The 12,786-nt window shown below is 34.8% G+C and overlaps 1 protein-coding gene across 1 annotated transcript; it reads right to left on the bottom strand.

Annotated features, from left to right (window-relative positions):
• Nucleotides 1-6,223: 6,223 nt before the first annotated feature.
• Nucleotides 6,224-8,615, bottom strand: LOC125467799 (B3 domain-containing protein Os03g0120900-like). Its single transcript, XM_048566754.1, has one exon. The coding sequence runs from the start codon at nucleotides 8,158-8,160 to the stop codon at nucleotides 6,742-6,744; it is 1,419 nt and encodes a 472-aa protein (XP_048422711.1). The 5' UTR covers nucleotides 8,161-8,615; the 3' UTR covers nucleotides 6,224-6,741.
• Between the last annotated feature and the right edge of the window lie 4,171 nt (nucleotides 8,616-12,786).

Genomic DNA, 12,786 nt, shown 5'->3' with positions numbered 1-12,786 from the left:
GTTAAAAGAGACTCTCTCAAAAATAGGACTTTCAATTGACTTTCTTCTACCTTTTAATTTTTGGCACAATGTATTATATTGTTGGAACAAAAATTAACGTTAAATTGTGAGGTGACAAAGAGTTCATGGAAAGTCTGACATTGAGAGATTCTTCCTAGTATTTCTCTAGATATAATTATTTCTTCATATGTAACGTGTGCTTTGGGTTTAGTTTTGGATCAATTGCACCAATTGCATGTTGGATAAGGGTTTAGGTAGCGTTGGAGCTTGCTAGCTTCGACAGGGGCACTCCTAAATCCTAACAGCAATGGGATAAAGCAAGTTAGCTATCAGAATAAAACCCAACCCGATGTACGTGATCGTTGTCGAGTGGACAATACTTGTATTTGGTGTGTATTTTTTAGAGAGGGATGAGAGTGGGGAGAGGGGAACAGTAGTTGATAGTTGTAAATGCAATCGGGACTTGTCCAACACTTTTCGTTATGCTTGTCAGGTCTGCTAGCTGCAGCAATGCTAATGCTGCTGCGTACCCTATATCTATATATTCTGATATCACTGAAACGCTACAGCTCATTTAATTAAGGGTAAATTACATTTTACTTTTTTATGTTTGTGTTCTACTACAACTTCATATAACATTTTAAAAATAGTTCAATTTCATATATGATACATTTACTTATTATTTCATTTCAATTAATTTCATACATTTGTTAAAAAATCTATTAAGTTAACCGTTAAGTGATAACGTGACAAATGTAAAGCCTATTAGAAAGCTGCTAATTCTCTCTTCCTCTCTGCCTACATGATCTACATGCACTTCTATTCTCTAGACGCCTCCCAGTTGCCGGGACCTAGCTAGGGCTCTCATTTAATGCATATGTATATTAACATTACATATATTATCTATAGAGACGGATCCCCTAGTATATAGCACTTTTACGCAAATTTTTTACAATATGGTTCACTTCGTAATATATTTAAGGAAACTTTAACGAAAAGCTTCCCGTACTGTTTTCTTTAACGAAAAAATCACATTTTTACTCTAAAAAATCAATCTTGGTACTATTCACTTTACCCTTTATTTTGTCATTTTCGTTAAAATTCAAAGTTTTTAAGCCATTTTCATTAGTTTTCTTTATATTTAAACGATTTGAACTATTTATCTTTTAAGCCTTCTTTAAAAGAGACCATGTCTCCAAAAAATCATCCAAATATGAAACTATATAACCTTTGGATTAAGAGTTTAGGGTTTCTTTGTATATTCATCTATTTTCTTCACTACAATTCAATATCTTAATGATTTTGGATTTGTCTAATTTTGCAAAGATAATTTATGAATGATATTGTAAAAGATAAACAATTCAAATTATTAAAATACATTACGAAGGCCACAAAAAAATGTGTATAAAAATGGTGTCACAGATTTGCACATTATATATATATATATATATATATATATGGACTATAATATAATTGAAAGAAAAAAAGTGGTCCGGTAAATTAATTAGAAACTTATCAGTGGGTATGTCATTGTAAAGCATGACAACCCTCAAACACGAGTACAGGAGTTATGCTTACTATACAGTAAAAGAAACCCTAAAAGGGACACAGTACTACGTACAGCGTACTCAAATCTTACAAGTTACAATAATTTTCTGCTTTCTGTTTTATTTTACTGATTATATATAAAGAATATATAAGATTATTAATCAAATGGGGTCTTTTCTACTTTGAATTTTGTTTAAAGAAAATCTACATTGTTGTCTCTTGACTCATTAGTTGTTAATTTCCATTGAATGTGCTTGTCATGTCATATATATATATATATATATATATATATGAATCGAGCATTTGAAAGTCACACCAGGATATGGATTGTGGAGGGTAGCAAATATATTTGACATTTTAACAGATTAATTTCTTGAAAGAAGTTGGGATTCGCTGTAATATATATGAAATTAGTACTCTAACTCATTATCGCACATATACAATTTTATAAATTTTTGATGCGAGACATTTCTTCACATCTTCATTCATGTTTCTTTCTTTTATGTTAAGAGACTTTCCATAAGTATAATAAACCCTACACATATCCTATAGTGTCCTTGTTTTACATTTTATGGGACACCAACAATCACAACTTTGAAAAATCTAACAAGCAAATACTAAAAGGAAGGCTTTTTAGTCAAAATGGTCTTTGTGACTGTCATTACTCCTCATTTTGGTCCTTAAGATTTAAAATCAATATAAGTGATCTCTACGATTGTCCACTGTCAATCATTTTGGTCATTTTGTAAAAAATCTCTGTTAAATTGAAGAAATCATCAGTTTAAGTGAGGGGTTGACGTGACATAATACCCTCAATTTAACAACGATTTTTCACGGAATAATCAAAATGATTGACGGTGGACAATCTCAGGTACCACTTCTATCGATTTTAAATCTCAGGAATCAAAGTGAGAAATTATGTCAATCTTAGAGGTCATTTTGACTAAAAAGCTCAAAAAGAAATTATCTATCTCCCTGCTCCTCGCCATCCCGAGCCCGTAGTTTCCTCTATCCAGTTGGTCACTTCCTCGGTCATCACCCCAACCCATCTCGATTGCTATATATGGCCGGACTTGGCCATGAGCTTTACTTAATTTTTATTTTTTTTTTAAATTCTTTTGGAATTTATTAGAAATTTTTTAAGAACAAAATATGAGAGCAAAATAGTAAATTTTCTTTTGGAGTGCTTATAATAAAAGGGTAGTGCTTTTCACTCAATTTTTCACCTTATACGAGCCCTTCTACTTTCATAGCCGTTCGATTGAATAATTAAATTAAATCAAATCAGGCCAAAATTAATAGGGCATTTGCACAAAATAAAAATGTGCGCATTGTAATCACTGCCCTAGGGTAACAGTTCAGCAACACATCAAAAGAGAACCTGAAGTTCAAATACTCTGAGGGTGCGTGTAACCGTTCAACCCTAAACCCTAACATCACTTTATTTTCTCACGAACTTTTTAACACTATCTTACAAGGTGAGCAACAACAATTATTTTCAGTATAGTGGCAATCAAAATCCTAATGCATTCCAGCAACTACGATTTTACTGTAACGTTTTGTTCTTGTGTCTCGAGTTGAAGTATGTTCCTGTAAACTTGATTTTCATGAGTCAAATGTGTATGTGTGTAGTGTATTGTAAAAGCCTGATATTTTTTTTTTCCGGTTGACAATGGGGCATAAAGCCTGATAGAAAGATAAATTACATTAAAATGTCACGAGGCCAATTGACTCCATCTATATCAGCGACAAGAAGACAGTCAAAAAAATGGTGGAGGCTTCCTTAAAATACTGCAGTACGTTTAGGGTTAAATAGTACCTAAGCAAAATTTACCTAACAAATGTGTATAAAGATAAATTACTTCCAATACTTTGCAACTTTATTCTGCATTCAAATTTGAATCTCCCTCTTCGTAGTTTATATTAATTTAGAGTAAACTAATGTTTAAATAAATTAAACAACACTTGTGAAGAAGATAAAAGCTCAAAATTCTATTGGGAGTTTCTGTTTTTTTTTTTGGGGGGGGGGGGGGGGGGGGGGGGGGGGGAGGGGGGGGGGGGGGGGGCGGTGGGGGAGGGTGGGTGCAACTGTTGTCAAAACAATGAAAGCCAGCCATTAACCCCTGACTGAAAGGAATATATCAGCTTCGATCTAAATACACATACTTGATAGAAAATCCAAAACCGAAACACAACATACGATAAGGATCTGGGAAGGAAACAACTAAATATATATGTTACTATATATGATGTTCTCATCATGTTCCAGAATATTGTTAATGCATCCAAATGGTGTTGCTGCATTAATGTAAAATGCAATTCCTTTTGCAGGAAATCCAATTACAACTTTTACTAGAAATGCTTCATTAGTTAAAATAGGCAAACGAATAAAATAACTTAAACTGGAAACAAAAATTTAGCTGTACAGACCATACATTTACATTGCTAATATACTCTGGTTTTACAAGTTAATTAGTTTCTGGATTTTGTACATATCAAAGCAATTTTTTAATTTTTATAAATGCAATACACTCATCAACTTCTAGAATTCGCATATATGGAGATTTAGGGTAAAATGATTACTCATAAATATCGATAATGTGAGATTAAGGTATGTACGTAACCCTGGAAAATGCAAAACAAATGTTGTATAGTATTACATATCGGTATTGCTTAAACGTATTATACATGCATACAAAATTCAATCAATTTGTACCAAAAATCATATCAACAAGAAAAACAGCAAACAATATACTAATATCATCATCGAATGAGTTTTAGTAATACTGACCATGGCAACAATATAAGTACTATAAGGATTTCAAAAACTCCTAATTAATATCTTACCATGTAACATTAGTAATGAAAGAATTTAGGAGTAAAGATTAAGCAAATGAACAACATTAGTATATGAGCAATTAATTATTAACTACAAACCAAATATTTCTAATCCTTTTAATTTGTGCTCTTCTTCAAAGAAAAAAAAGGGTGAAAGGATTTTACCAATTATATATATCTGCTAAAATTAACTGATCAGTAGCCGATATGGGATGTTTCATTATAATGTTAAAAAATTTAAATTGCAACTAATTAATGGGAAGAATAACAATAGATATGTACCTTGAAAAGAAAACCTACTACATACGTACTCCAATCCGTTAGAGTATTTTCGTATATATTTACCATGTCACTTTGTTAAAATTCTGTATGAAATACTATTTCATTTGTGCCTCTCAAACTGAGAAAAATTTATGTCTCAAGCATGAACCCTTCGAAAGCAGCTGATTCTTTTGCTTTGATAAAAATAATTAAATTACATAAAATCAAGGAAAAAAAAGAGAAGGTCCAAAGTGTGTAACCCTAGGCTTTGATGAGAATGTATAATGCTCATGATTTCAATATGCAACTAGTGAAATCCTAAGATGAATGAAAAATTTGTATACTTCAGGCCTTAGCAATAAGTTAAGTATTAGGCTCACCGATCCTTAATTTTATTACTCATTTTACTTTGTGAATGCAACTAATGCATTCAAATACAACAAATACATATGCCATACTAGCCCAAGTATGTATGCTATATATTTCAGGCCTTGGCAAGGTTCTTATCCACATTACAACTAAATGATGAAAAAAAACATGATCTTTAATGGTGGCAAAAGAACCTGATCATGAATCTGGTAAGTTGGTATCGATATTTATGTGTATCATCCATATCCTCGAACTCATTATACAATCATCACGAAATATCAACCATGTTCATCAAAACATTAAAAATTATAGAGACAACGCTGAAATATATATTGTTTTCATCTTTAAAACAGTATGATTTATAAAATCCACATTACAATAGGGGATGCATCAGTCTAGCTACATACACTATTATTGTCATGTAGTAGTTGTTACAAGTTAAAATTGTGGTCCACAAAAAAAGTTAAAACCATGAAAAAGTACCGTTTAATCCTTACATTAGTTAGGTTTAGTACTATCACATATACATTTTCCTTGCAAGTAAAAGCCAAATAGCTAAGGAACATGCAATTGGATGAACAAAAATTATAAGAACAGTATAGTGCAGGTAATTTTATCCAACAGTAGGAGCAGTTTACCCGTATTTTGTCGTAATTATTAGCTACATGTTGCAGTGTATACAACACCGACATATAAACAATAATAGTAGCACTAGAGCTGTACCATAATAAATTAGCTATTGATTTGGAGGAGAATTTAATTTTAATTTTGTAGTGAGACGAAATGAAAAGATGGAGAAGGTGGAAAGAAGTAAATCAACAAATTACTATTATTGCAGAAAAGAAGGTGGCAAGAATTAATTAGGTTAAATAGTTAAAGATATATAAAGACAGAAAAGTTTTCAATTAAGGACACTACATATAACAGAGCTAGCTGCTACCTTATTGCTTTTAATCTCTCTGCAAGTCTGTCTGAGAAAACCTGCGGGTGGTGTGCCCAACGAAGCAGCGACAACAACAACAAACCTACCAAAGGTAAAATACAAAACCACAATTACATCAGGTAGCTCTGGCAGCACTTGTGTTCTGATCATCAACTGTTTCTGAGCAGTCATCAGGAAACGTTGTTTCTTCCATTTACTTGAATGAAAACAACAACAACATTGAAGGGAGGGAGGGAGGGAGGGAGAGAGAGAGAAAGAAGTGGGTAGCCGAAGAGATTAATATATAAATAAATAAAGATTATAAATAGTAACAAATTCATATTTCAGATCATGAGTGATACAAAAGGAGAGCATGAAATCTTGGGGAAATGATGGATCTATGTCTTGATAGAATATACCACTGCGCTGACTATGATCTATATCTATCCATATAGATTGTTGTTATATTAAATAAAAAAAATATTTATACACATGAAAATTAAGGTTAAAAAAACTAATAAAGATAAAGACATGATCAGTTGGATAACATTTGTTGGCATTTCTATCACTTAGATCATCATCAGTTCATTCTCTTCTAAAAAAAAAACCCCAAACCTTGTACCGTTTCTGTACCAATGACTATCACCAATCGAGCTGAAAAATCTGTTCATCTTCCAAATTAATTCTTCTTATTCAATTGCCAATCTGCCACATCATCGTTTTCTCCTTCTTCATTCCTTGTTTTTTGTCTTAATTTCGCCACCGTTAGATGATTATCGGCATTTGTGTGATGGATTAGCGAATTAGACCTCAAAGTCCAAGGACATGGAAGATGATGAGGCCTTCCCACTTATGTTGAGAAAGTCGGTGGTGGTACTAGTAGTGGTGGTAGAGGGCATAGCTTGGTGGCGGAGAGGCATGCCGTCATATAGCCTTAATTGGAGTGGTGGGGGTTGCGACGGAGAGAGTTGTTGGAGAGCATGATGATGATGATACTGGGATGACGATGAGGATGATGATAATGTGGCTGAAGGCAATAAGTCACATTCATGATCCGACTCCGATATGGGACACTCCATGTTAACTCCAAATAGCCTCATCCGCTTGGCTGCCGCCTTCCCATGGACCAGCGGCACCGACTCCAAAACCATACTCGACTCATTATGAACTCGACCCAGCTGTACTTGTTGATGTTGTTGCTGTTGTTGTAATTCTATTAGTCCACTGCCCTCTTGCTCGTAAAACTGTGGCGGGCCGGCAGCAGACGAAGCTGATCTCATATAATAAATCGGGCCAGAAGAGTTAACCACATTTCCGTAACCATAAGAACCCGAGCCACCACCACCGCTGGTCCCAGTATTCCGATAGGGGTGATGCACGCCGGAATTAATCTGCGGCTGCGACAAGTGCAAGTGTTCCCGAGTCATTACTGCCCCAGGCGGTCTCATCAGCAACGGGCTCCATGGAACCGACCGGTGGGGATTCCAGGAGTATTGATGCTGATGAGGAATTGCAAAATTGGGCTGATAATGTGGATGATGAGAATGAAGCGGGTAGTGGTGGTGGGGATGATGATTTGGATCAGGCGCATCCGGGCGGCGCCGCCAATCAATAAAAAGATGGTCTTTCCCCACCTCACCAAGCCCTCGCTGGAATGAGACTATGTCGCCAGCATCAAGCTTTTTCTCCTTCACAAACCTGCTCCACCCTTTGGTCATCACGTAGCTCTGGCTGCTGTTCCAGTAGGAGTACCTAAACCGCCATGACTTCCCGTTCCGGTCCTCGAAATTCAGCAGAAGCCCTTTCTCGTTGCTGGAAGAATCCAACGGGAAGTACTTCTCCGCGTGCTGTTTCGGGATGACGAGGCGGTTGAGTTTCCCCACGTCGCTCGGCGTCACGACTTTGTCGAACATGTGCTCCCTCTCTATGGGGATTGGGTTTTCTTCTCTTTGAGCACCACCACCTTCATTGTTTTCTCGGGGGGACGAGTCCATGAGCTCGAGCTTCATGTCGGAGCGGCTGCCACTGTCGTGCCAGCTGCTGACAGCGGAAGAAGGGACCATAGTAGCTATGCCGGTGGTTTTGTTGTAGTGAGGAGAAGATGAAGATGAAGTGGGAGAGGAGGCATAGGAGAAAGGAAGCTTACCTCTCACCATATTTTGGTCATCCTCAGTAGAAATTCCACCACCTATAGCTCCTCCGGCTGCTGCTCCAAAATTCATGATAAACAAAAAAATAAAATAAAAGTGAAAAATTAGAAGAAAAAAAACTTTTTTACTACCTCAAATTCCTAGATCTTGAAGATCTAAGGGAAGAAGAAAAAAAGCAGGTGGGTTGGGAGCTATATACTCTAAAGCTAACACTTTTCTCTTTCTTGTTTCTTGTTATTATTGTGGATTTTTTTTTTTCTTCCTCAAATTTTTGTGGGTTTTTTTTCCTAGGGTTGAGATTGGTGATGGAAAATTCTAGTGAAGAAGAAGAGGAAAGTAGGAGGCAGCTGCAGGCTGAAAAGAAGCAGAAGCCAGAAGGGTAGCTCTCATTACAATGACGGTCGGTGCATTCTTCTTTGACCAACAAGACTCAGATACCCCATGGACGTTTCAAAGAGTGCAAAGAAGTTCCCCTTGTTGTTGACTTGGGCTTTGAGAGAGAGAGAGAGAGAGAGCGCGTAATGGTGGGAGAGAGAACAAAAGAAATTAAAGAAGAAAAAGAAAGAGATATTTGTAGGAGCAACTTTTTAGTATTTTCGAAACACGGTAAGGTTATTAGTTTTTCGTTTCTTTTCATAAAGGTAGATAATTTGTGTCAAATAATGGTTATACATATTTTTGGGGCTCGGATAAGCTATAGAGAATTTCATCATACTTGTGATCATAATCAAACAGACTTACCAATTCATAACATCAAACATGAAACTCTCACATTAGGAGGCGCAGTCCGCACTTTTATTAGTTTATTCAGATTAAAATATGTTAGATTGTTTTTAATTTTTATATCTTAAAAGTATGACATATCAACTATATTGTTTATTTTTATTATAACACGTAAGGTAGTATGCTATAATAATTGTGTTTGAAAAACAAATCTATTTGAAAGGAGGGCTGGCTAATAAGTATTTGTGCGTATGTGACTATGTTCCATGCGTGTGATTTTCTTCCAAGGAAGGTGCCCGCCAGGAAACTTCTTCAGTCAGGCATGAATTTTTTTTTTTTTTTTTATAAAATATTTTTTCCACGTTATAATTTTAATTGGTTTCTGATGAATAAAATTGTGGGAAATTATATATAAGTAGGGACCTCATGTATTATCTGGTTGGGCTCATGTGAGCCTGTCCCTATCATCATCCTGGGTGGTGTATTCATATTTATTTCAAGTTTTAAATTGTTTTAATATTATCTGCGATGAGGCCCAAAGGGCCAGCTGTTTTGGAGAGCACGAACTCGTAATTTCAATACAGCAAGTAGGATCGGTGGACCATTTTTATTCTTCTTCGACTTTATTTTTGGAATTTTGCTCCCATTGTTGTACCTATTTTAAGCATCTGCGTTGCTAGCAACTTAGCAAGCTGGTGAAAAGAAAGAAATGGTTAATTTTACCTTGTGATTAATTTATGGTAAGTGGGTTTTTTGGGGTTTAATAATTTGACTTGCTTGATTACATTTTTTTTTTCTCAATAGGACCATCCTCTATGTTAGGCAATATAATTGTTTAACTGCCCCTTGCTAAAGCATTCAGTCTTTTTTGTCTTTTTCTTTGTTTTTTATAAAACTTCAACGATATAAGGAGTATTCCACACGGCACGTTTTGGGTTCGATTCCTGGTGCTGGTAAATTACACAACGGTAGTTAGGAGGAGGCTGAAATGCCTCTGTAAGTCTTCTCGGCTCCCAAAATGAGGGATTGCCGTGGTAAAACTACTAGTTGGTTCCCATTTTCAAAAAAAAAAAAAAAAAATGAAAGTTGCACTGAAGAAATCATCAAATTCAATTTAAAAAATTTGTATGCAAGCCTTTTGTTTTCGTAAATATATATTTTGAAGTTAAATTTTTTACTTTCTTATTCCCAATTTTTATCTTGAGTTTGTTTCGAGCTCACACGTGTGTTTGGTGAGCTTTTTACCTTGTGAAAACTATTGATCAAAGTGGTAGTAACTGACTGTGGGTACCTCAGCTTGATTCAAGTAATTTATTTCAATTGTTAATATGTGTTCTTAAGAAATTGGTTCATGACTATAGGTGGCGGAGGCTTTCATTACTATCAATTGGAAGCATGTTTTTAGAGAGGTTAATTTTATGGTTGACGCTATTACTAGCTATGGTTACTCTATTCAAAAAATTTAATCCAACAGTCCCCCCGCGGGGGGAGGGGGGGGGGGGAGGAAGGGTTGTGCCCCCACCCAATTTTTTTTGATGAAAAAATGTATATGCTTGTGACATTAGTAAGATGTATTACTAGTATACTTGCTTGTTACATTAACATTAATTGTTCCAGTTGCTATTGTCAATGTTGCAAGAGTATTTTCGGCCATTAAATTTATGAAGAATCGATTAACAAATCAGATGGTAAATCAATGGATAAATGATAACATGGTTATTTTTATAGAAAGTGAGAAATATTTGATGGTGTCGGTAATAAAGTTGTCATGCAACGCTTTTAAAGCATGAAAACGCATCGAGGGGTATTATAATATCTTGTATGAAAAATTTAGATTAATATATAAGTATTTTGTTTAATTAACTTTTTAGCTTTTTAATTTGTGACTTTGTTGTATGAGGATGCCCTTATCCGTACATATTTCTAGTTTATCCCTGCTTGGAAAACTTTCTATTTTTATTGTACTGGAACAAGTTGTACTCATTGTTTCTCGTTATAAAGTTTTCATTTCCTAGCAAAAATAAAAATAAAAAATAAAATAATAGAAGAGAGTACTCATTAGTTGATTTATGGATATGGTCAAAGTAGGAAAGTTGATAAGGGTTAGTTATATGGTCTAACTTTGTGTTACATGCTTGTTTTAAATGGGGTTTCCACCACTATTTTTTCAAGTAGAGGTACTCCATATAATTAACTCTAGTTATATACAAATAAAATAACTAAAATTGGCATTCGTCAAGCAACTCATAGTGAAATAAATAAGCTAGGGAAGGAAGAGTTGAAGATGATTTTCTAGATGAAACCATAAGAGTTTTATTAGAACATTTTGAAAAAGTACAAACTTCAAGAAGAGAACCTGAGATTAAGTTGAAGAGTTCTCAAACTAAAAATACTCGAAAACAAAATGATATTGATGCATATATATGTGTGTGTGACAAACATAAGAAGTAACAAGGAAATGTAACAACACTCCAAAATTAAAAGAACTTTGATCCTGCCAACTAAAAATTTAAACATTTCATAACCTACCGTGTAGGGGATTCTACAACAAAACTAGTGTCCAGACACTCTGAAGACGAAACGCAAAAGATGCAAATAGTTAATACTAACAGAGATTATGTGCATAAAGAGTGATGCTAAGGAGACTAAATTTATAGATTAAAATTGCAAACTAAATGATGTGTCACCAATAAGAAAGGAGCGCTATCAATGTTTAAAGAATAATACAAACATCAACTTTCATGTCATTTAGTTTACAAATTTAGTCTCCCTAGTATTACTCGTGCATAAAATCACCAACAAAACTACCAATTGCATCGAGATACACACCCCGTTAGCTCCCCATAAGACATTGACAAAAGACACAAAGCTTACAAGAGCAAATCGAACACAGACAATAGTGATAGATAACTAAATATCATGAGTTAATTATATATAGGCTTTTTAGCCAAAATGGTCCATAAGATTTGCATAACACATTGTTTTGGTCCCTGAGATTGAAAATCAATAGAAATGATCCCTGAGATTGTCCACCATCCATTATTTTAGTCATTCTGCTAAAAACTCCGTTAAGTGTCCTGGCTCTCGGCCGGAAGTTTGGGCAATTTTCAAAGTTTCATAACTCAATCATTACTTAACCAAATTCGACTCATAATACATCAAAATGAAGATAGGAAAGTGTAGAACAAGATTATACCAATTTGGAATCTCAATGGTTACCATAGATGGCCGAAAAATAATGATAGGAACATATTTAGGCGACTTAGTTAGCTTGTTTTCGTACATTTATGTTGTTAGTTCATAGTTATTTTAGTAGTTTAAGCTATTTTCGTGTGTTTTTAGGTTCATATGGCTAAGGAAGCAAAAATGTGCATTTTGGAGCAAAATTGAGCTTGGAATGGATAGTATATGCTTGGAGCAAAAGGAATGGACGAAATTGAAGACCTAAAGATGTTAGGATTCCTAATCAAAGTAGGATTCCTAATCAAAGAAGGATTCCTAATCAAAGTAGGATTCCTAATCAAAGTAGGATTCCTAGTCAAAGAAGGATTCCTACTCAAAGTAGGAAAGTTAAGCCAAGGTTTCCATTTTTGGGTTAACCTTTTATAATCCTAAATATCCCTATGTTCTAGCAACTTTGAAGGTACCTTATGTATTTTAGGACACAAACCAAAGATCCCTTGCACTATCCTAGTCCTTGCCGCAGATATCCTTACCATTTTCTTCCAAAATCTGCCATATATTTTCTTTTCCCTTTTATTCTAGTCAATGCCGCAACTTTCCTTCCCTTTTCCATTGGGATTCTGATTTGTTACCCTTTTTCCTTGAGGATTTGGAGCTAAAAACCTTCCCAAATTAATTACTTATTGCCTTAACCTTTCTTCCTCTATATATACATAATATGCCGCACTTATGAGGGACTCTAGACATCCATACACATCCATTCGACTTACTCTCTCATTCTCTACATTCATT

This window comes from the organism of the source record quoted next, unplaced genomic scaffold (assembly GCF_019419815.1).
Source record: "Pyrus x bretschneideri cultivar Hongxiangsu unplaced genomic scaffold, Pyrus_bretschneideri_v1 Contig42, whole genome shotgun sequence".
In the NCBI taxonomy this organism is placed as follows: domain Eukaryota; kingdom Viridiplantae; phylum Streptophyta; class Magnoliopsida; order Rosales; family Rosaceae; genus Pyrus; species Pyrus x bretschneideri.
Note: the sequence above shows the minus strand (reverse complement) of the source record. Positions and strands in the feature narration are given on the sequence as shown.